The sequence below is a fragment of the Lepisosteus platostomus genome, chromosome 9, assembly GCF_059453375.1.
Source record: "Lepisosteus platostomus isolate fLepPlt1 chromosome 9, fLepPlt1.hap1, whole genome shotgun sequence".
In the NCBI taxonomy this organism is placed as follows: domain Eukaryota; kingdom Metazoa; phylum Chordata; class Actinopteri; order Semionotiformes; family Lepisosteidae; genus Lepisosteus; species Lepisosteus platostomus.
The window spans coordinates 29,510,112-29,536,309 of NC_142619.1; the positions used below are offsets into that span (position 1 = coordinate 29,510,112).

The 26,198-nt window shown below is 34.8% G+C and overlaps 1 protein-coding gene across 9 annotated transcripts in view; it reads left to right on the plus strand.

Moving 5' to 3' along the window:
* Nucleotides 1-26,198, plus strand: part of msrb3 (methionine sulfoxide reductase B3) — a 45,118-nt gene that overhangs the window by 13,121 nt on the left and 5,799 nt on the right. For all 9 annotated transcript variants that reach the window (XM_088644646.1, XM_088644650.1, XM_088644647.1 and 6 more), the window contains 3 exons: nucleotides 7,363-7,471; nucleotides 10,000-10,077; nucleotides 18,109-18,137. In XM_088644646.1, the coding sequence (XP_088500772.1) occupies nucleotides 7,363-7,471; nucleotides 10,000-10,077; nucleotides 18,109-18,137 (216 nt within the window). The remainder of the gene's footprint in view (nucleotides 1-7,362; nucleotides 7,472-9,999; nucleotides 10,078-18,108; nucleotides 18,138-26,198) is intronic.

A 26,198-nucleotide genomic window follows, 5' to 3' on the forward strand; every position in this document is an offset into this window, starting at 1 on the left:
TGAGAACTCATGCACAGTAAGGGATATACAGTACTGTAGTACACCTGAGGCTGATTCCAAGTTGTCTCCTCACTGCTTACTTCAGGTAGAGAAGAGTTGGCTCTATCACGTCCCAAGGTGGAAAGGAAAGGATAGATTTTCAATCACAGCAGTCTTATTTTAATTTAAAAGATACTGAACTTGTTAGTGGTTGTTTCCTAAGTGAATATCCTATTAAGTCTGAGTTTTTAAAATATACTGAGCATCAAAAATTACATTACAACTGCAACTGTCTTTGTTGTAGCAGATGCACTGACATTCTATTAAATGGATATGCATTAGGTATGTCGAGCAACATCTGTCATGAACAGGGGATCGACTGTGAAAGTTACAGACTAGTAGCCTGTGTATCCACTATTGAAAGCAATTCAAGCTGTACATCTGTGACAGATGCTTTGACCCAGTTACAGATGCTAGATTGAGGCATTCTGTCGCCTTCCTCTCAAAGGTCCTGGATAAGCAAATGACTGTTCAGAGCCCTAGATGCCACATGTTATCCCCTCTAATTTTACAGATATTCAGTAGCTCTCAAGTATGCTGAATGGGGCAATCCTGGTTATTACACGAAAGCCTTTGTAAGAGCAGCAAGAACAGCAAAATGATATATGTGGTCCTGCTGGAATGTTACTACATCAGGTTGAGCCCGCAGGAAGGACAGCCAGCAAAGACCCAGTTCTTGATCAGTGTAGTGCTGTGAAGTCAGGTGAATATCAGTCAGTACAAGTAGAGGGTGCTAGACACTCCTGCCCAGTCCATCACACTTGACCTCCCCATTGATTGGTCTGTTGTACAGAACAGTTGGCATATTGTTCTCCACATCTATGCCACATTTGCTGACATTCATCAGGGTGGTCTATATTAAACACTGATTCATTACTAATGCATACGTGGCTCTATTGTTGGTTGAGTCCACCTGAGGTGTTTTTCACACTACCTCATTCTGTTGCATCGATTAATATTGGTGAGCACTGGTGTCCTGTGTGGTTGTCTGAGTAGAAAAAAATGTTGCAGTTTATCTTGGTGCTTCCTTAGTTGCTAGTGCCAGGATAATTGTAATCTGGCATTTCTGATAGAGTGGAACAGGTAGTTGTCACAAAGATGAAGCATGATGAAATGTCAATCTTGACGAGGGGTTTTGAGTTGTGACCTCTCGCTGGTGCAGTGTGTTTCGGTGTAATGTCTTGCAAGGTGAGAAAGGGCTAGCTGTGAACACAAGTGAAGAAGGCAAGTGACAGTGTGCTGATTTAGTCTAGCCACCAACATACTGATGGTATAGCCTTGTTTTTTTGGTAAGTTATTTGGATGTTTACCTGACATTAACAATGGCCTGTGTCCAGGCTCCCACACTAATGAAGTGATTTACTGGTTATGCAATTTTAATTAAAAAAACCCCAAAGATGTTCATTCAATATTCAAAATGTATCATGTACTTTATTCTTTAAATATATACTAATAAATAATATAGTGATTCGATTCTTTTGATGCTCAGTATAGTTTTTTTCACTTTCCTGTTAAAGATTCAACATGTGCATTCACAAAGACGTGGTGGCTCTGAGCTATCATGTCTCAGAAAATGCTGGTATTTGTTTCAGGTAGCTACTCCTGGTTGTCTTAATGTAATAGTTGGATTACAAGGAAATAGTTCATTTTAATCAAACAATGGATAAAGACACTTATGAAAAATGTCAGTTATAAATCCCCCAAAATGTTTTTTTTTAACACAAATCTGATGAGCTCATGATATCTCTCCTCAAAGGCTGGGAAATGAAGTGTCAAATTTCTGTTTGTAAATGTGAAAACTTTTAAAGGAAATAACATTATCAATGCCCAGCAGATGGCGCTGGCCTAATATGTAATCTCCAGTGTGTGAAAATGTAGATCATTTTCTTGTCTGTTGGGACGTGCAGGGACATCCCCCAAATCTTAAATTGATATGGACATCTTTACACAGTAATTTTTAAGAGGTGTGTATTAATTAAAAACTCAAATGCATAAAAGTGCAATATAGTGCTTAAGTGTCAACATTTTATTTGGAAATTTATGTTCTAATATCATTGGTCTTTTAATGAGGAAGGCAGGAACCTGTTTACCTTTTATAAAGTCCAGTTTAAAGCCATGGTACAGGATATAAGGTCTCCAGCTGCTTGTGGTTTTGTGTTTTTCTGCAGGAGATCACCCCTAGTGTGACAGCTCAATTTATGCTTTGCTGTGTTTTGCTTTTTTGGCCTTTTCTAAGGGGGGGGAGGTGGATACACCTTATTCCCATTATTAAGTACACTGCTTGCCTTATGTTCCACCTGCATGTTAGATATAATAGTTACTAATAACCACTTTTTTCATCTGAAGGAACTTGCATTTTAGATTCCCAGAAGCATATCATTTTGGTATCATTTTAGTTAATGAGCTGAAATATTCTTAGAATACAATTTGCAGATGCCTAATCTAGTACTGTGTTTTTATTATTATTATATCAGTAAAAATAGTGACAGAAGAAGCTTAATAAAGTAATGGCACATAATTTGCATTGCTGTAAGCATCTGTGTATTCCTACATGTGAGCAGGTACACGTGTGTGTGTTTTATAATAAGCACTATAGTGTCTTATCTGGCTAAATCAGGTGTTTGTTTTTCTCTTTATTTTCTCACAGGAGGTTGTTCTCATCCACAGTGGTTTTACATTTAAATTCTGTTTGGAAGTGTAAGATCTTCACAGTGTGTTCTGTTTTTTTTTTTCCGAAAAAGCACATATACTGTAGTTTGTTTTGAAGTTCTGGCTTTTTGTTTTCAAAAGTGAAGAATTATTAAAATCCTATTGTGTGCCATTTCTTCAAAATAATATTACGAACATTTAGCTGTCAAAAGGATCTACAATTATTTGCCACTTTAAAATACCAGTTCAAAATGTTGCATGCAGTATTTTAACTTAAAGAGAACATTCCAAAATAAATACATGAAGATCAGTCTTGCTATATATAAATAAAGTTTTTTTTCCAGTTACTAGTTAAGATTTGTGATTTTTTACGTTTATGCAGTTGGACACAAAAAAGGATTTTCATACCTTGCTAATGATTTTCATTGCTTAAAATGTAACATTGTGCGAAATGTAGTTTCAGAAATGTGCAAGAAGAAATACAGTACAGTATATTTGAAAAGAGCATTGGTGGACATAGTGTAAAACATCCTTGAAGGATTTGATTAATTCTAAAGCTATTTGTAGCTAAACTGTCTAATGCAGTGTTAACAGAGTAATTTATGTAATGCATACATTTCCCCTTGCTGTTAGCTCAACTTTGAATGGCTTATTAGATCAGGAAAACCGCGCACACAGAGAAGGAAAAAAACGAAGTTTGACAAGTTTAAATAAGCAAGGTTGGGGGGGGTGGGGGAGGTTACAAAGAACAAACCTCGCTTACAATTAGGAAACAATATTTATATTTGAGGTTGAAAAGCCAGGATGTAGGAAAATTTTGCTAATTTGGAAGGTGACCTTAAAGTGCACCAAAATCAAATAATTTGTAGGGTATGACACGGGGCACATTCCAGGAAAATTTGTGTGAATGCTGCTTTAGTGGTTCTTGAAAGACAAACAAACGGGGAATTAAACATTTCTCTCTTTTGAAGAAAAAGGAGGTGAACAATGGAGCGCAGTAGCATTTTTCTGGAGCCCGTTGTTAAATCAAACTCAGCAGTCCTGTAAATGAGATGGTGCACTTTAATATTGTTTTTCATATTAAAAGTAACTTTCACCCTGTGGAATGGAATGACTCCTTCAATGGGGCTTATTCACCAAAGAAGCTTTAATGTCCTCATTATTTACTTCATTCACATGGTTTCAATTTTTTTTTTCAGGGAATGCTTGACATTTCTGGTGAGAAGTGAGGCACAGTGGTGAATTGTTCTACTTTTTAAAACGACAACAGCCAAATAATCTTTGGTGAAGCCATTCTTTTTTGTTTTACCTTTAGATCTAGTGCTTTGTTACTTTAAAGAACACTAATAATGTCCAAAGGTAAAAAACAGAAAAGGTACACAATTTTAGGAAATTGCAATCCAATACCATGTAATTTAAAACTGCAGTTGCGTCTCCTGAACTAAATGACATACAGATGGACAGCTGTGCTCCTGGAACATTAGAAGCACAATTGGGCTTTTTATTTGAGCACATTCATACATTGGGAACAAAAATATTTTTGTCAGAAATGTTTATTTCTAATTGTAAGTATTACAATTATGGCAGTACATACCAAAAGTGAAATTTTGAACACGGCATTTTGTCAACAGAATTTGAAAATGAAATGTTTTTCTTACCTAAGGGTAGCAGGGGCAGTGCTTGTGGAGAAAAAAAGCTTTTGAACAAAAGGCTTTGAAAACTTGGGAGTAAGGTGAAAGAGGCAACCCCCTTCAGCTTCATACCAATATCTGCCACTTTGAAAACTCACAGTGCTAAATTCACATTGCTGTGGAAGAAGTGTTTACAGTCTTTCAAATGCAAGTGTTTTAAATGAGTAATAAAGTTAAGATGACATGTTCATCAGTTTTTTCACATTGGTATGTAAGGATTTTGAACCTTAACTGTCGGTTGTGTTTTCCTGATTATTTAATTATTTTTATCTTCATTTTTTTTACTGAAGTAGTGTTTTTACAAACCTTTATCTCTTAGCTATGCATAAATATAAATTATGTATTTAGTTGTGAAATCCATAAAAAAAAATAATTCATTCAAGAAATTAGTCTTAAGAGAAACTAGTATTCTTGTTTTGAAGACTTTAACAAGTAGTGTCATCAGTTTCTGATTCAATTTGCCTCTAGTACAAGAACATGGGAAGGAAATTGGGTAGATTTGTGTATTTTTAGTAGTATTTTAACTAAAAATCAATACAGATTTTTTTTCTTAGTTTTACTGTTTTACTTTAGGTGTGTTGCTTCATATCATCTTTCAAATAGGCAACATTTTTGTTACTTAAAATTATTGGAAGCAAAAGAAAAAAAACTTGAATTAATCTGCCCTTTTTTCGTATCTTACTCTACAGTATGTTAGAAAAACTATATGAGCTAAATTTGTGAAAATGTAAAGGTTCTGAGGTTGATTGCTCAGTGTGACAGCAACTGTCATTTCAAATTTTTAACATTAATATAGATTAAGCGACTGTTTCCTTCAATATAAAACATTGTGTTTAATACTCTTATTTGTGTTGACATTAACACAAATAATTAACATTAACCTCTTGTATTGACATTTTTTTTGGGGTTGTTTTTCTCTTTTTATAAATCTGTAAACATGTAATTCTTAGATTTTTGCAACAAAGTTATAAGTCATACATAATATACAGTATATTTAATAAATACATATGTAAAAAACAAACTACACCAACTAAATGGCAAAGCCTTATTTACAATCTTAAGACTACTACACAAGTACTGAAAAAAATAGTTTCATTAATGTAAATAATGTGCACTAATTTAGTACAGCCTTATGAAGTGTACAAACCTTCATGTGATGAGTAAAAACGTTTTTATTTTGTATTTCTTTGAGAAGATTAATACATAATTTCCAAATCATTGTATATTATTAAGCAAGGTTAAATATATTCAATTTGCATTTTAAATCAATTGTAGTTTTGTTTTAAAATGTGAATCTTTAAATTTGTATTTGTCAAAATCTGAAATGTTAAGATCTGTTGTCTTCTTACAGTGATGTGCCTTCTAAACTAAATGGGTGAAGCAATGGAGAGGAAAAAAACATTTCACTACAGTTAAACTTGACTGCAGAAGGGGATTGTGTAGAGTTGTGAATGAAGATAGAAAGATATTTCTTATCTTTTTATTGTGTGGCTATTGTTAAGAACAGTAGTGATAATAAACATGCCTTTGAATTTTTTTCAATTCTATCATGGTACCCTTCTTGTAAAGGACATTCCCTCCTATGTCCATTACATAAATGTTACATGGAGGTCAAAATACAAACGGTGTTAATCTTGTTAACCTGCTGCTGCTTCCCAGTGCCTTCTCCAGGGTATTGTGGTTGACGTTAGTGTTAATGAGCAGGAAATAGATCCTCAATGAGTGAAAACAGCATTGGAATTAGTTTGTAGTTTTTGAATGCCATTTGGACATGTGCTTGATTTTGACATTTAAAGCAGACTAATATGTTCTTTAAGGTTTTCTATTCAAAAGAAAGCATTTACAGTAAGCTTTCTGGTTTCTGACATGTGAATTTAGGAGCAGCTTCAGCTGCTCACATCTTACCTTACACAGTTTTGAAAGACACTCGGGTTTAAAGTATTCATGCAGCTGTAGGTGGAAATAAGGAATTTAAATTTCCTATTCTTTTCCAACGGGTATGTACTTTTTCAAATAAAAACGGCACCTTTGCTGGGATCATACTAAGAAAACTGGAATATTTGTTACTCAAAGAAGATAACATTGCCACTAGAATACACATTCTGGAACATTTCAATGCTCAGAAGCTATTGAGTGCCATAAAACTTTAAACATTTTATAACTGAATAATACAGACTGAATAATTGCTTAATGTTAAATATCAAATTGTATTTTGTCCCACAGACACCCCAATTAAAATCCCCTTACCTATGGCTTGTTTACAGTTTGTAAAATACATCCTCGGTTTAATTATATTGTCCTAATTTCACTGTAACGTCTGAATAATACATCTTACTAAATTATTCAACAGGATGCATTCCAGTATGCAGCTTGTATATGAAGGTACTGAAGACTCTGTGTAAGATAAACAGCAGAATTCTTTATGTTGGGCCTAATGTAATATTGTGTGATACTTTGTTTTGAGAAATGCCCTTGCATCTCAGAGAAGCTTTGGCTATTGCACATCCTGACTGACCCAGCTGAGTGGTTGTTCCCATTTTAAGTTTCCAGGCAAGAAAGGACACATTAAAATATACATAAAGCATGTATAATAATATATTACACAGTACATAATACAATAATAATACAAATGTGAATAAAACTACATATTCAGATTTCTCATGAAGCATATTTCGGTCACAAATTTAGTGACCTGACAATTTGTCATCTCCTATGCCAATTTTTAACCTTTTACAACAAACCTGTGGTGATTCTTGCCTGGAATCAAAAGCAGAATTAAATGCCTTTGGAATGAATGCTGCCTGGATTTGGAATGTTTAAAAAAGCCGAGCTGTTGCGTGACATCTGTTTGATGTGAAGGCAGCATCAGCTAGAGCTTGTTGACAGTCCAGCGCTGTCTCTCTACGGTGGCCCCCGGCCGGCGCAGCTCCTGGGGACTTCCACTCAGTTTTCCCTTTTCCCGTATCCCTGCCTTGTTTTTCAGGGTCATGTAGGGATAAAAAGACCTATAAGGTGGTCTTCTCCCAGGAGGAGCTGAGGAAGCGTCTGACTCCGCTGCAGTACCATGTTACTCAAGAGAGAGGCACAGAGAGGTATGTTGGCCCACAGAGGGTGGCTTTTGGGATCTGTAGTCTTACAGGGTGAAGGATTCAGGCAGTGGGTTATCTCACATTTTGCAGCACACGGACCCCTCTCTAAATCTAGGACTCTTCTATCTTAGAATATCTTATCTATTTTATCTTGGAATAGAACTGAAAGTTAAACTCATGGTTATGTAAAGTACTGTATCAACCATACCTACTTTTCTAAAAGGGGAAGGCAAAGCTTTGACTTCAAAGGTCGACACAAGATTATCTTGTCCAACAATGTTCCAATTAGAGCAAATTTCAAGTGTGCCATGCTTCTTGCTATGATGGTATGGCTTCAGTGATCAAGAATAAATCAGTGAGCTAGAGAGGAGCCTCTCCTGTGTGGTTTTACCACTGTCCTTTTATCCTTTTATTTCAATGCCCCCACAACTTCTTTTCCCTGTTTTAACCATCATCTTTTGAAAGCATGCTCTAAAGTCATTTTGTGTTGGGGGGGGAAAAAGGGATTTCCCCTTTTAACCATTTTTTAAAAACTGATCCTTCAGTGCCAGCAAAGGAAAATGCTTGACTGCCTCTGTTAGAAGTAATTACTACTGTTTTCTCAATTTACATAATATAGAAGAGTGTGTACATCATTTCAACTGTCTTTTTTGAACAAGGACATTAAAAATATGTATATGTGCCCTTCACTGTGTATATACTGTATATACCCCAGTTGCCCCCAAGCAAGTGGATCTTGAAGGTGTTCTTTGTAATCTCAAAGATTATGTCTGCCAAAAATAAGAATAATAAGTGATAGTTTTGTGACATTCTTTCTTTTTTTTTTTGCTTTGGCAAAGCACATGTGGAGAAAGTATTTATTGGCTCATTTGCAGTAGGAATGTTAAAAATGCTCAATAACTGCCCTCACATGGCTGTAGAGTTTGGAAGCTAGCCCTGAGAGCTGAATAAAGGAGTGTTTACTTCCAAAACTGTTTTTAGTGAGTAAAATCCAACCCCTCTCTGCAGATTCCAGTTCTGAGAGTACCTGCCAAGGCTAACCATTTTGGTGTTTAATTTATACTGTGGATCTTGGCTTTTAGCCCTGGGTCACCTCTGAATCAGATTTATTAGTGATGTAACTGCTTGTTTCCTGATAAAGGTTTTATTTTCTTTGTTTCTGTCCTCCTTTTCTGCCACACACAGGATCTTAATCATTTCAAATGTGTCTTGCTGTCACTGAGAGAATGCGTACATTTTCTTTATTCAAATGAGTGGCCCTCCAACAATTAGCTGGGAATAGGTTTTAGGCATGGTATCTCAGCATGCACCAAAGTAATTTTTTCTTTATTTTAGGGCAGTGGAATGATTTAGTGCTCCAAACATACCTAAGATTAGGTCATTTTAAAAAACTCCTTTTTATTAAGAAAAATTGGGAGATCGTAAAAAGGGGGTGAAAGGATAATAAAAGCAAGGTGTGGAACACACAAGACTTTTTTGTTAAAAATGATACAGCTGATTTGTATTAAATATATTACTTTCCAGACTTAAAGATTGTTAATTTTCAAAATATTTTCCTAATGCCGCAGTTTCCTTGTCAAAAGTCAAAATGTGGAAAAACTAGAAATAAAATATATATTTATTCACTCCCTGCTAATTGTAGAATTTTCACTCAGTACAGAAGAGCTATAGTAGTTTTCTATACTGGGTGGATCTGCTTTAAAATTAATATAGAACATAACTTCATAATTTTCAATCACTTTCATTCACTACTACTTTCATTGCAACCTCTACTTCATTCAGAACCCTAGTGTTTAGTGTACAGAAAGTACAGAATGGATCCACACACGCAGGGCTCATGTCTATTAGTTGGCCCAGCCAACAACATGACATAATAACAGAGGTTTAATTTGTAAGTTATTTTACCAATGGTTAATTCCCAGTGAGTTTTTTTTAATTAAACCTTCAGTCATTAAAGGGTTATAACTAAAGTCCAGAAATGGTTTTCTGGATTCAATATGGAGTTTTATATCTTTCACTGTGCAGTTTTCTGATCCTTTTTTTCTTATCTGTGTCACCCATGTACCTTTTTAAGTTTTGAAACTCAGTTCAGAATGAGTTAAAAAATCAATCAGGAAGGATGTTTCAAAGAAACTTAGTATATTAAATTTCCCTTTAAAGTTAATGAATGTAAAAATGTCCTTCTCTGTTTCCTTCCTTCATAAAAGTCACAGCTTCATGAGTAAATTCCTGTTGATGAAATATCTTGTGTCAACAGTGGCCACTAGTGCTGTAGGACCAAAACATTTTAAGTATACAAAATTTAGAAACAAATGCAGCAAAATAAGTGGAAATGGGCTGCATTTCCAAAAATTACTTGCATAAATATATGTCCAGATGGTTTCCTAGCAAAATGTTTTTACTTAACAGCGATTGCCTCTATATTCACTGTATATACTGTATACAGTAAATCTGATCTAGTGGAAGTTATCGACATAACTTGAGCTGGTTTGCAATAGGACTGATCTTGCATTCTGGGATTGTCTTTGTAGTGCCTTCAGAGGAAAATTCACAGACCACAAGGAAGAGGGAACATACACATGTGTTGTCTGTGGGACTCCCTTATTCAAGTAAGTCAACAAGAAACTATTTAAAATACTTTGTGTAGCTACAAAATGTTGACATAAACAAAATAACCACCAGACGTCTGGAGGCACACCAGTTTTTTTAATCTTATGTAGTACTATGCTAACAAATTATGAATGTTGTCTTGCAACAGAGAGGTGGCGTGTTATCTTGAACTATAAGCAGGCATAACTGATAGTACTGCACATTAAGTGAAACGTTAGGTATTGTAAATAGGAAGAAGAAGAAAAATCAGTGGTCATTAGCCTTTTTTTATTTAGAACAAGATATCCTTTACTTGAAATGCCGAACTTATTTTCAAACTGTAAAAGAAAATTAAGTAAATGCTTAAAAATAAGTACATGTTTCTTATATATATATATCCAGGATGGAAACTCCTCTACGTATAAACATTTTTTTGAGCTGCAACTTTGGCTTACAGTGGAAAGGGTTTCTATCTCTTCTGGAGGCATGACATCAAAGATAATTCTTGGAAAAGGAAGTTACATGCTTCAGGTATGATCAGGTTATGACGTGCTTTTACCTACATGCTAAGAGCACTAGAAACACATTAGATGAAATAGAATCCAGCAGGTAATTCTGATGTTATTGGAATCACAGAAACCTGCCTAACTGAAAATGATGGAGAAGAGTATAACATTAGTGGATGTGCTCTCTTTCAGCAAGACTGGAAAGATAGGAGAGGTGGAGTTGTAGCACTGTACAGTATATCAAAAGAGTGTTCAGGTTCTTAAAGGGGAACTGTAACGCTCTTTTTATATTACGGGGTTAAGAAGAATAAAAAATTGAGCAGTGGCTTTCAAACCACAATAAAAGTAAAATGCACACAGATCTTATAAAACCTGTATTTTATATCGCAAAATAGATGGAATTTCTAGGTATGTTCATGCGTTTCAGAACCAGGAAACAAAACATCCGTTAATGTGATGTGGCCTTATTACATTATTATTATTATTATTATTATTATTATTATTATTATTATTTACACTTATATAGCGCTTTTCTGGAGACTCCACTCAAAGCGCTTTACAGGTAATGGGGACTCCCCTCCACCACCACCAACGTGCAGCATCCACCTGGTAACATGGTAAAGAAGCAGGCCTTTAATCCAATAGAAAAACTGCTCTCAATTTCAAGATGGTTTTGCCGACAAACGCAACTTGTTAACACTGCATGCCGATCTTGTTGAAACACTTATATGGTGAACTGTCTGCTACACAACTGATATTTATTTACTTATATATCGCTTTAATTTAGTCATTGCTAAAGAGCAGGAAGGGCCGCATCTTGTCGGAATTCTGGGTAACTCGAGTGTGAATTTGTGACAAAATGGCAATTTATGGTGCTGTCACAAAATTCCCGGTTTGTGCTTAATTCAAAATTTTTATTAACGTTAATGAATTTTTTTAAATAAATAATTTGTTACCGAGATTTAATAACTTATGAGAAATTGTGACTGCATTTCCTCTTTAAGCTAGAATAGTCATGAAACTCTGAATCTACGTAGGCTAATTGAAAAAAACTTTTCTAGGTATAGATGTGTTAGAGGTGTTAGGAGCAAGCTATAGACCACTAAATGCTGTTATTGATTATAATTCAACACTGTATAATGAAATTAAGATTTTATGTGCAAAACGAAGTAATTTTATGAGAATAATATTTATGAGACTTTAAACATGGACTGGGAAAGACCCATAGCAATATGAGCAACAGAAACTAAAATGGTAGACATGGTTAATTACTGCTTTCTTAACCAGTTTGTCAGAACATCTACATGAGGAAATACTTGTATAGATCTTGTCTTTTCAAACAATCAAGACAGTGAGGTAAGCCATTAGAGAACTATGATCATAATATGGTATCCTTTGAAGTATATTTTAAAACTGTTCAAGTAGAATCCAAAGTGAATGTTTACAGTTTCTTAGATTAGATTGAATGAGATACAGTATAAGCGTAAGATGGGATAGGATATGAAAGGTACTGTATGAAATCAGTTTAAACAGGTTCTGCTTTAAGCACAGAACAATTGTATCCAGAAACTAAATAAATAAAAAAACAAGATACATGATCCAAAATGGTTCAACAAGTCAATAAGGAAAAATATAAGGGGAAGGAGCACTGTATAAAATCATAAAAAAACAACATGATTTAGATAGAGAAAAAGTGTATAATGTATTTCATGCACAGGTAAAAAAGGATATTAGAAAGGCCAACAGAGAAACTGATGCAGTTTAGGCTAAAATATGTTCTTTCAGTACTACAGCAAAATAAATGGCAATGATGAAGTAAAATGTATTTTAGACAAAAACTGTAAAGGTCTAGACAATGTATACAGGGTACAGATGAGGGGTGAGTGCTCTATTTAGAGTAATATAATTAGTGGAGTACCACAGAGATCTGTACTAGGACCACTGCATTTCTTAAATTATATTATCTTGATTTAATAATTGGAAACGGGCCACGTTTGCAGATAATATTAAATAAGGTGAAGTAGCTATCACTGATGAAGCAACATATGAAATTAAAAAAGATTTTGATAAAATTCATGACTGGACAAACGCTTGGCAGATAACATTTAATATAAACAGCTGCAGGGTATTGTGTGCAGGTAATAAAATCTAATTATAAATATGTGAAACAGCTTGAAGTTGCTACGTTTGAAACAGACTTAGGTTTGAGTTGACATGTCATTTGTGGGGATTTGGGGATGCAAATACGCAACCAAAATGCTTGGATGTAAAATTAAAAGCTTAGAATTGGGATCAAGGGGTGTTATATTCATATTATACAGTATAATCTACAATTAAATCCTCATTTAGAATATTATGTATAGATTTTTTTCTCCGTGGTATAGAAAAGATATTGCTGCTCTGCAGTCAGGAGAAGAGCAACCAGATACATTCTGGGGCTATAAGGGAATTTCCTACACTGGCAGGCTGAAGGAACTGAACCTTTTTAGTCTTGAACTATAAGCTGATATAATTATTCAAGGCACTGACAAAGACAACACAGCAGATTTCTTCAGAATGAACAGTTAAGCACAAATCAGAGGACTATATGGATGTGAAATTAATGTCAAGAACAGAAGGTTTAGGAATATGGAACAATCTACCCAGCCATGTTGTTTTTGGTTTCCCAGACCAATACTTTGGTTTCTTTCAAGAAACATCTGGATAAGCAGCTTGAATCAAACATCTACTACCATACCCAATGTCCTCCTCTTGTATGTAACTATTGGCATGTACTTACTACTGTATGTACTACACAGGATTAAATACTTTAAACACTGTCACTCAACTATGAGTATTGATATTCATTTATTGAGCTGCTTAAGGGAGACGAGCTGTAGAATAATAGATTCTGAGCAATGACTAGATGCGCCAAGATTCGGTTTTATTAGGTTATCCTTAAGTGGATGCTTTAAAGGCTGAATTCTGTAGGCAAAGACTACATTGTTGAATTCTAGGACCTTTAGACACATATACCAATTTGTGTAATTTGGTTTATTGGAGATATATTAGAGAACAGTATATATATTATTTAATAATAATATTATTTATTTCTTGTTGAAAAATATCAGCATAGAGCATTAAAACTCCATTTGGTGAAGACAGAGCATCTGTGGGCTGTTCACAGTCCTCTAGAGTGGGGGTTCCCAATCATGGTCATGGATGGCCACCCACCTGCTTTGTTTTCAGTCCAGCTGAGCTTAGTTACCTAATTGGAGCTTAAATGACCTATCAGATTGCTTTACACGAAGTTCTTTTCTTTTCAGAAGTTTGAAATTTTACGGTATGTTACATGTGAAATGCAGTAGTTAAAGGGCAACATCCAACATGTTTAAGAGCTGAAAACAGTCAGTTCATATCCTATTAGGTCAATTATGGGTTATGTTGTTTAACTGAGAGCTTGGCTGGAACAAAACGTATCAGGTGTGTAGGCCTCCAGGGCCAGGATTGGGAACCCATGCTTTGGAGCTCTGAGCATTTGCTACATGTTTAAGAGCTGAAAACAGTCAGTTCATATCCTATTAGGTCAATTATGGGTTATGTTGTTTAACTGAGAGCTTGGCTGGAACAAAACGTATCAGGTGTGTAGGCCTCCAGGGCCAGGATTGGGAACCCATGCTTTGGAGCTCTGAGCATTTGCTACAGCATGAACCGATGGATATCAGTGGGTGGAAAGAAGGTCTAGGCAGATGGTCAAGTTGCAGGACTCTCGCCTGATGGATTTATCCTTTGATCACAGGTATGAAACGCAGTTGGCTGAAGCCAGAATTTAGTACGTCAAATTGGGGAGACAATTAGACAAAAATACATTGACTATACCAGATTATATCCATTTAAATCGGATTTAAAAATCGTGTTTAGTCGGTCTTAAATGTACTCTAAACACCCAACAGCAAAGCATCCTTCAACATGGATCACAACATGGTAGTTAACCCTCTTATTTCTTCTTCAGTCCTGGCGTATGTTTTTTTTTTGCTTTTGATCTATTTTTGCTGAAATAGTTGTTTACAGAAGTAACAATTCAATTAGTAACAAATAACAGTGGAACCGTGCTTACAGTTAACCATAGGAGACAAATCTAAAGTATTTAACAAGAAAAAACAAATAGTCTAAGGTATGAGGTCCAAGAGCAGTTCTGTAGAAGTCCATCTCTTGATTATGCACTGCAGTGCAATGAAACCAGCTGTCTTTTGATGAACCGGTATTTATTCATGTTCAGTGCGTATCTGACTAGAGCATACTCACTAATTGGTTCAAGAGGACGATCTACATAGTGCTTTTCTAATACGAGCCTGCCTGGATAGAAAGAAATGGAAGGTTAATTCTACCTGACAGGACATCAGCAGCATCTCAAGACTGATTATCCAGATGAACTTTTCCCACAGCTCAGTGGAGAGCTAGAAAGGCCTTTGAATTTATAGCTAGTATTATCCAGTATCAGAAACATGATGTTCCCACAAGAGCTGCATATTTTCCATTTTTAAAATGCTCGGATTGTTTGGCTAATGTCTAGAACATTTTCTTGTTTTTCACCACAAAAGTATATGAAGTGTCATTCACACGTGAGGTTTATGTATAATTTTTTTGGGGAATCAGCATTTTATCCTTTAGATTCACGTGAAGGTGTTTTCTCACAGAGTATTTTTCTGTATCATTTTATGGTACCTTTATCCTGCAGGGGCATTATCTTCTGTGTTCAAGAGTTGCATCGTTTCCACTAGATATACTCTCCATTTGCAGTATATGGACTGTACTTTTATCTACCGTACCTCTTCTTATTCCTTCTTTGGAAAATACTGCAAAGCAAAGTCAAAACTGTTATTTTGTTTAGAGAAAAGCAAAAGGTTTGTTGATCCTTACATTACTATGAACAATAAGTGCATTATCATGTTTTATTTTTGAGTAATTCCATACGCATAGATTTGATCATATTTGATGAAAAACATACATGCCAGTGACTTCAAGTGACAATAAGCATAGGGACACATTCCTTAAGTGGAATGCAAGATCAGTATTTGATTGCGTATCCCATTGAGGAAATAAAATGAATGCTGCAACCCACTGAGCTCACCAAAACATTTTGTGTCGTGATTCAAGATGTATTTCCAAGCCTTTTCTGCAGTCAATGTGACTATAAAATTTGTAGGACTTTAAGGTTCTCCTCCTCACATACTGTAAAAACCAGTGGTTCTCAAACTATGGAGTGCCGCCAGGCGGTACAACATATGACCCTGAAACTTTGTAGTGTGCACTGAAAAATTGGAACGGGTTTTCATATTTTCTATTTTAATAAAATTAGTTTGTGTCGAATACGCAGCCTATGTACTATGATACAGCGCGCGCTAATACGTAAGTGGACACAAGAGCTACTATGCAATTCTATACCATTCTATAGGAATGCATGCTACGAACGCAAGTGACCAATTGTATTTAAAAAAAGTTATCTCCAGCAAATAGGGAGGTACTGTAGGAGAATGTGCATGATTTTGGAACAATGCCAATGTTGTAAGCACAGGAAAGCATAGAAATGCATTCTACGAATGCTGGCAATCTCTGCTAAACAGCTCGACCTGCTGCCCCCTCTGAAAGACACTGTCACTCGTAGAAGACCAAGACCCTCCCACTCAACCAGCCTATCCCTCTTCTAGATGACATCCTCTCTTTGATGGAGGTGATGGGAAGAACACTGATATGCCAGAAAAGCATGTTCAACATTTCCTAAAATCTTCATTTGTGCAGTTCTGGATTAACATCCCTCAAGAATATATTGTGCTTCTTAATTTAGGACACGACTAGTTTTCTCTTGATCATGGGTGGATGTGGCCAGCACCAGGCAGTGTGTTTAAGGTGATATACAGTACACTGTGTATATCCAGTTACATGCCAGGATGAACAGTGTCACTTGTGTAACGCACTGGCCACTATTCATCTTAAATTCTCTCTGCCTTAGTCCTTATTATTGTCAATATCTTTTATGTCTTCATATTTTTATGATGTTTTTTTATGCTCACTCTGTAAAGCGCTTTGAGTTACAATTTAATGAAAGGTGCTATATAAATAAATATGATGATGATTATTAAGATATTGATTGTTTTTGGCATTATTTATTCTGATACTGATGTACTGTATTTCTTATGATTGGATGATTAATTGTTGGCAAATAATGTGTAATTTCTAACATCCCCAAAGGTCTTAATGCAGAATAAATCTAGAGATTCTTTTTCTTAATGTGCCTTTTGCTTATGCTGTATGTTTGAAGTCTGAAATAAATGAGAACTAAAGGTAATTAAGCTACTATTTGGGGAAAAAAATCTAAAAAATTAAGTTAAGTGCAAAATATTTGTTAAAAAAGCCTTATAACAAAACCAGCTTCTTTAAAAAGTCAGTATTTAAAAACTCAGCCACCACTAACGACACTTACCTTCACATTTTTTCTGAAAGTGATAAATTAACAAACATTTACTTTAAACAAGAATTCTTTGTACAACTATATAAATGTTTCTAATAAAAAAATGCTTAAGGTTTTTATTTGGGAGCAGACACTGAATGCATCCGCTAACTGCATGCATTCTTATGGGAAATTAATTCTTATTATTGTTGATTTACAGTACACAAAGCTGTTTAGAAGAATCTGTCTTGTGAATTGAGATCTACCTGTAAACATCAATCAATCTGAATCGACAATCAGACCAATTTCTTAATTTCAGCAAAATTTATAGTTTTTCTTCAGTTTGGACCACCAGCGCAAAATAAGTTTCATAGGGTTCAGAAGAAATTTACCAATTTAAGCATAAAAGCCAAATGAAGAATATCACATGCAAAACTATTTCCAAAAGATGAAAAGATGTTGGTATTGCACGGGTAAATCCTCACCAGATTGGTCAGCCTGTATGAAATGTGCTACAAGAAGTTGAAGAGTCATTGTTTTGTCAATAGGAGGATTCAAGTGAGCTAATCAAAATTGATTACTTTTAACACAGTTAATGAGTTTGTAAGTTGATAAAAAATATTAAGGTAAGACATTTAATGGGGGGGGGGGGTTTCACATGTTTTATTGATGGCTATCTTGTATCCAATTGGATTGTAATTTCAGTAGTAGTTATTTTCTGGAGTAATTAAAAGGAAAAAACATGTAAATTAATGTTTTTTTACATGTTAATATTATGTAAAAGTGGGTATTTTATACCAGCTCATTGGATTGGACTGTGATGGGCTAATTCATTTCCTGTTTTGGTGATAATCAGAGATTTGGGGAAGGACTACATTCAAGTTTCATTTTTCTCCTGTAAAATAAGTATTAATCTTCAAGAAAGCATGTCTACCTGCCAAGGACACGATCTGTGGTTAAAAAGGTTTTGTCCTGTCTAATTTTTGCCTGTTTATTTGCCTGTTTTTTATATTTGTGAAGGAAATTGGGTCTGTTGTTTCATGCATATCTGAAGAAAAATAAATCTTGTGATCGTTTTTACCTTTTAATCTCTGTTAATGCTGGTTGTTCTTTTGCAGGTCCACAACCAAGTTTGACTCTGGGTCAGGTAAGCTCTCCTTTATATCTCTGTTAAAACTGTTGAACAGTGATGGGATGTTCTGAGGCAGTGTAAATTGTCATCTTCCGCTAAACATATAAATAGATCAACCTTCAGCATGTGAAGGAAGTGAACCCCAAATGAACTCTGGTTTTCGTTGCTTATTTGCAGAGACTGAAGATGTAACACCCTTCTGTGTTTCTGGATATTGTTTTCATGAAAACATTTTAGAAAATTTAGAAAATTCTCCTGCATCTTTATAAAGTTTAAATTATACTGACAAAGAAACCATGGTTGGTGTCTTTGGCTGTGTTCAATAGGCATAGTGTTACTTTGAAAGTGCTCTGTAATGTTAGCAGCGTGAGGGTTATCTTGTGGAGCATGTTTACAACAGTGATTGCTTGTGAACAGTTCAGTAGAGGTTTCTCAACATCTCAACAAAATATTTCTTGCATCTTAATCTGAATTACTTCAATCGTGTTTAATGAATCTTCGTCCATATAAACATTTTAAATTATACACTCCTCCGAATGCCATCAAATCTACATCTGAATTTCTGCACAATCCTAAATAAATCATTAATGGTGCTTTTTTGCTGATGTACCATTCAAGAGCAACCTTCTACCTGGTAAAGCGATGTGTTTATTAAATGTGCTTGTGATATCCTGTAATATGGCCATAGTAATTGCAGATATTTATACCAAGGTGGGATAATGTTATTAAATAAGCTTCCAGTACCACCAATGGTTGAAGGATGGTTTAGTTCATTTAGGGATACATTCAGACGTGCAATAACTAATTAATGTAGTCAATGTGCTATTAAATAAAAGTAAAATGCAAGTGAAATAAATCATATCATAGTCAAATAATGAAATCAGTGACCCACTTATAAAAGTATGTATTTTTCCCATATCATTTTCCATTCAACAACATTCTTTATTTTAGTAACTCTCACCCCAAGCAGATGTACACACACCCCCTTTCTGTAAAAACAGAGTCCTGGATTGTGAAATAGTATGATTTCCTGTTTAATCTTACGGTAACATAGATAATCCACAAGGTAAATTAGTCAACTCCAGTTTACCCACTGACTTTTGTAGATTCTTTGGAGGGTCTCAGCCTTGACCCTTAATAGCCGATGACTGCAGGCATGAATGGCTTGTCAGGTCTCTTTTCTTACCCTTCCTTTGAGTTGAGTCCATGGTAATTGGAAGTTTGTGCCTTGTGATATCAGATGGTTTGCGCTCACAATGTTTCCTTTGTACTCTAGGCAGTCACATATGTGTGGTATAAAAAAGTAAAAATAAAAAATCCAATAGAGAAAAGAAAATTGGGGGATAAAAGTTTAAAAAATGTATAGGTGAAACAGAAGTAATGAAGTAGTAAGTCGAATATAAGCATATCTCCGGTTATCCCTTTGACTAAAATTAAATGCTGATGGAATGGTTTAATTAAGAAATCCAAGTATGTTATGAGTATCTAAATACATTGTTTTCTGTGTTCTGCAATTTTCCAGTCATCATTCATTATTAGCTTGCATGCTTAGTGCACTTTGTTAGGAGCCCAAGTATGCCCTTTGCACTTGTTGTCTGAATGACATGGTGTACAGTATATGGCTTATGTAAACTATTCAGGTTGGCACCTATATCCTTGGTTGGAATGCACTAGTGTGCTTTGACATTTCTTTTATTTTTGCCAGTTGATCACACATTGCCATACCTATGACCTACCACAATATCACTGTGCTTTTCCTACTTTAAAGGGTAGCTAGAGTTAAAAAATATATACTACTGCTACATGTAAGTCAAAGCATGGTCATTTATTTTGAAATATATTGGCTGGTGATCAAATACGTTTCTTTTCTCCTGCTTGATATTTTCCCCTTACACATGAAATGATGCCAGCTGCAGTAGCCATCAGAAGATAAAAATCCTAACAGCAAAACATCACTTTTTGTACAGCATCTCCACACTATTGTCTGTATGTGCTAAGATATCTTAAAAGCACTGCAGAGCAGCAGAAAAAGACAGGAAGTCATGGACATATGGGAAGTGTGATAGCACTGAGCGAGTGATGCCTGATTAATTACTGATTAATGAAATACTGATTAATTCTGGTGCTGGATTGACATTGCTTCACGTTTTTTTAAGCTAAATTGGTCATGACAAAGAAATGGATATAAAATGTGCTTACAAATATAATTCTACTTGAAAAAAGGTTAGCAAGTCTGACTCCTTGGGATTTGGGCTAAGATTGACTATCTTTTCTGAAGACAGTTCCAGCAAGGAAAGTACTGGTATACTTAACCTGCCTTGTTAAATTTAAAAATGTTTGCTTAAAATAAAATCACCCGTTTTGCAGCTTTATCGGGGTACAAGCTTATAGTTTTGTAAACTATATGCAGGCTGTTTTGATTATCATGATCAATGGTCTCCAAGGCTATGCATCTATATAGACAGATTATGAGAGCATTTGCTTTTATCTGGCCTCTTTATTTTACATTACAAAAACTAAAACATGACCTTAAAAGCCTTTTTATGGATGATTACAGGAATGAGTGTATATGTAGGGAGATGGCTAATGGGATACAGGAAAAAAAGTAACAAATTTACTTTATGGTTATCAATCTCTGTTCATTATATGACTGTTTTTAGAGTCTTGAATTGTGTAATAATGGATAACTTAAGGAAGTTAAAATATTTAAAAAGTGATTTTAATTAATAGATTGTGTAATTAGTATTTTGTCTATAAATGGAAGAATTTAATCCCTAGGAATTTTTTCAAATCTAAATTGTTGCCCTTTTTGATACCATACATATTGAAAATTTTCGTATGAAATCGCAGAATTAATTGAGGCATGCAGTGTCGTTAGTAATTTACTGGAATGAACATGAAATTTGACATATCTGCTTTCCTTTCCCATTTGAAACATTGCAACTTAATTGCAACATGCCCTGCATATTATACAGTATATATATGGATATTAAACTGTTTTTGATTTCAGTTATTCATTCGAATTTTCATTAGCAGTAGCATTTTCCAAGGTAGCTAAGCTCTAAAACTAATTTCCAGATATATAAAAAGGACTGAAAGAAGTGCAGTGTGCAAATGTATTAGTGTTTTCTAATTTTTTATGCTTTTTACATGAACACTAATTACACCCCATCACCACATGGACAACAACAGTTAATAAAACAGAATATATAAATGTCTACAAAACAGGCTACAGCTAATGTTCTGCAACCCCTAGCCTTGACAACACCAATCTGTTTATCTGTATGTTCTGTTTATCTGTATCTGTCTTCACTTGGTATTTAAAGATCATATCAGTCTCAAATAAGTAAGCCAGTTTTAAAGATGGCATTAGTCACAACAAATTAAGCCAGTAATTGCTGTAGTTAAGAGTTTGACAAAAATAAAACCCAAAGACCCTGAAGTTAGGTCCTATTTGGATGAGACACTGTCAGTGACTTATTATTCTGAATTGCACCCTTGAAATTAGTAGTGGCCAGCCTGTTCATTATAGGAGATGGACAGGCTTGCCTATTCATCTCCTAAAGATTTGAAAGTTCTTTGCCATTCATGTTCAAACAAATAAAGAGAAACAAATAATTAGAAAATTCATTTCTAATATTATTTATTTAATTTAAAACATCCTAAACTAAATATGACACTATATAGGCAGAGGAGCTTACATTTTGAAAATAGGGTTGTGTTGCTTGAATTTGTTCTTAGTCTTTGTATATTCTCCTGCAGATAAAGATTGAATGTAGATTGGGACTCTTTCGCTTTTGTTTTAGAAAAAAAATAAATGTGTCTTGCATGCTTTAATCAAATTAGTCAATGAAATTAAATCATTGCATTTTAGCTAGTGTGCTCTGATTTCTTCAGGAAATTGTTGTTCTTTGTGGAGAAAAAAATGAAGACATCATTTGATGAAAAAAGCAGAAAATATGCAACTTCTAGAAAATGCTGCTTGATTTTATTTTGTTACAGGGTTGTTAGTTACACTGTAATTCACATGTGTAAAGGATAGCTCTGTGGATTATATGAGCCCATTTTCAGATCTGGTTTATAAAGGGATTCTGACAGCTCTGATACATCACACATTCTCTTGTCTGCTAGTGTAAACATTTACTATTTTAAGTAGAGTAGGTAATCTAACCAAAATAAATATGTGGATCTGAAACTTCCCTAGACTAAATTAAAGAAAAAAATAGACACTTCCTTTTTTTAGACTTGGGTCTGATATTCAGTTGAATATGCATATCTCCAGATTAATCCTGCAGAATGGCTGTGTTCAAGAGCTGTTAAATGTTGTTTAAGTTTGCGCAGTGTATTCTTTGCCTGTGTCCGAACCAAAGAAGAATTATTAGGTCTGTAATGAAAGTTGTAGAGCTGTAAACACCAGGCTTCTACTGCACTTTGGCACACAGCCACTAGTGTAAATTAGAATTCTTGTTGAAGAAACTAAATTCAGTCTGTTTTCATGCATCATAATTTCCTAAGGAATTTTTGCATTTGAAGGAGTTGAAAAGGAAAGCGTATAAAATAAAATTTATCTCCTGGGAAATATGAGTGAGGGGACTACAATACGTTTGTTTCCAATGTGTACATGTAATCATAACCACATTTGAGGATTTTGTGTGCCAAGAAAAATGTATTTTCCATAAATAGGCTTTTTACTTTATAACCTCTCATGTCATCTCAAAGAAACCACAGCTGCTTAATGCTTTCATGTATAGAGAATTTTAGAAACAGTTAATTTTAAACTGAACGAAAAACCTTGCTATATTTTGCTTTGTAGACATGAATAGGTTGGGAGTTAAAAGGGTTTTCATATAATCAATGTGTAAAAGCCCTTGCATTCAGATTTATGAGGCAAATTGAACCATGTGCATGTTTACTGTCTGCCACATTCCTTTTTGATGATACTGATTTGAAGATTGTGTATTAACTATATTGAATGCGAACATTAGAACACAGTAGTTGAAAATGACTAAACCTGCTGAAACATAATTTAAAAAAATTAAGTCTTCTGGTCACTTACTGAAATGTAAAACAATAGTTTATTGGACAAAATGTATGTGTACCTCCAGCCCGAGTCAAAGTGAAATACAGTATACATAAAGTAACTCTTAAAGCTTTAAAAGTAAACAGTTTCCAGATTTCCTGAGGCCCAGGAAGTTTTCTTTAGACAAAGGCCTTCATAACCTTTTCTAATTGTCCTGCTATCCTTGTCTCCTGCTTAGTAATGTGAAAAGATATTTTAATAAGCTGTAATGGTAGCAACACACTTGCATGCCTAAATTGGATCAAAGTCTTAAATTCCAGAGGTTTCAGATAATGTTTTTTTAAGTAGCTTTCTTAAACCTAAAGTAATTTAACGCATGGCAATAGCCAAGTCTAGTTTGTACCAAGAACTGAATCCAGGTTTAGATTTGTTTAAGCTTTTCTACACTGCACACACATGTACTTTTACGTATTGATAATACTTATTAATTTGATTAGTTAAATAACTATCCATGGACATTTTTTATCTTCTGAGTCATAGATTTTTTTTCTTTCCCTGAAGAATTTCCTGTGTCTCATTGGGATATTATTTCTTTGTAGTTATTGGACAGACTGCTTAAAACAGTCACTTTGTAAATGACCATATTCTCAGGGTCTGCATGATATACCAGCAGAGCTAGGTCACACACATTGATTTTCAAGGAATGCAACTATTAATTTTGGGCTGACTATTAAGTTTAGTGCACTAAATATTTTTACTTTTCTAAGCTCAACAGCAGCCCACTACTACATGACATCTGCATTTTCTATCAGGTAGTTCAATGATATTCTGAAATACAGCCCCATTTTTTACCCTTTCTTTTTTTCTCTTTACGTTGAATTGAAGCTCCTGAGTCTGTGTCTTTACTTCCTTATTTGTGCACAGCTCACCTACTCCATCAGGTTTTCATCTCACTTGGAGAAGAGGAAAATGATATAGCGTTACCAGTATGTGGGACCATTTAGCAATTAATGAGAAAATGCCTTTGGATAGCTTTTGGGTGTGAAATCCAGGATAAAGCAAAGAAATGAAAGCCCTGTTGTCCTAACTTTGTATTATTATTATTATTTATTATTATTGTTGTTGTTGTTGTTTATGCAGTTTGAGTATGTAGCTGCATCTGCATGCGTAGCCTGGAACAGATAAAGGTTTATTCCATACTGAAAAGAAAAGAAACACAATAATAGCATTATTCTTATTGTGTGTTACAGATGTGTGTTTTAAATGAGGGCGGTAAAACAGTGGTGGTAGGCAGTGCCAAGAAATTGGACTATCCTTTGTGGGTTTTCGATAGCATATCTTCAGTGGTTTTACCATATGTTTAGAGTTTGAGAAACTGTGTGTGTTTTAACTCACCCAGTAGTCTAGGCTGACCATGAATTCTGAGGAATGATTTATTGAATGTTTTGATTGTTGCAGAGGCACTCAGATCCAGACACAGATTCCTAAGCTGTATACGTTTGTTTTCACCTTAATGGGGGAAAAACCCTTGAATTTGTATTTATTTTGTAATATTTAGGGATATAGCCAAGGCTTGTTGGTTTTTGCTATTTTTATGTTTGAAACTGGAATTGCTCTACATGACGTTTTCGGAGATCTTTGAAAATGTGTGGTCTCTGTCTGCTTCTTCATAAAGACTTCTAGTATGCAGTAATATTGAACACAGGGTTTTATTCTTGATGTAGTTCCATAGAGACAATCAGATTTGGCACAGGCTTGACACAAAACAACACCTTTTGTTTTTCTGACAAGCACCGAAACAGTACGCATCTATTGAAGATGTTATGATGAGACCACCCATACACTGACTGTTTAAAATTATTACAGTTTCTATCTAGTGATTCTAAAGATTTTATTTTGAAATGTTTATCCAATATATAATTTAGACTCGCTTTAGCAAGTCGATGTTGATGTATTTGAGAGTACATGTAGATTGTTAAATGTATTGTTAAATGAAGTTTACAATCTGAATGTGCATACATTCGTATCTATCAGAATATCTGTACAGAAGCAGAAAAAGAATAATGTAAAAAACATATAAATTATTAAATTAAAAGAATAATGTTAGAAATTGAAGGCCGTCGAGAACAAGTAAGTTTTGAAATCAGCAGAGGGCGTGTTTTTTAAGATGGTCAGGAAGAATGTTCCAAAGCTGGTGGAGTCACTGTTAAAGTGGCTCTGAATCCTGGCGTGCAGCATAAGTCTGGAGTTTCTGAAGTAATTTCTTGGATGACCCAAGTAACAAAGCATAGCAGAAGTCTAGTCTAGAGGAGACGAAAAGAAGAACTCATTTCTCAGCATTAGGAAGAAAGAGAAAGAACTAGCCTTAAACTGATGTGTTTTGTAGATAGAAGAAGGAATGTGTTGCAGAGATTCAAAAGTCACCCCTTACATTTTTAACAGAATTTGAAGGAATAATTTCTTCATCACTAGAAGTAAATTTTAGTCTAACTTTGAGACCTGATGGGGAGAGCCAATTAAAATCATTTTGGCCTTATTCCTGTATACAGTATATGTACAGTATATTGCAATGTACAATGTGCTTTAATATGCATATATAATACATATATTACATGTATATACAAGCTACAATGAATGAGGCAGGATTGTAGAGCAGTGGTTAGGGCTTTGCATTTTGTATGGGGGGGGGTCAGGGGTTCATATCCATGGTGGGAACTTGCTGTTGTACCCTTGAGCAATTGAGCACTTCACTTAAATTTCTCCAGTAAATAGTGTGCTGTATAAATGCATACTTTCCATATTGTCATTGTAAGGGAGAGTGTTTCTGATTGACTTATCTGCATAAATGAAGTCAAGTAATTTAAAATGAGCTAGAGAGGATAATCAGCAATTTAATGGTGGCAGTTCTTTGCAGTAATATGTGGGGTTCCTCAGTTAAAATAGTAGCACAAGGTAAAGCTCTCACTTCCTCATTCATAAGAGGCATCACAGAGGGTGAGGACTAAGTACAAACATGCAGGTTTGTTGGTTGTTCCAAGATCAGTCCCATGAGAATG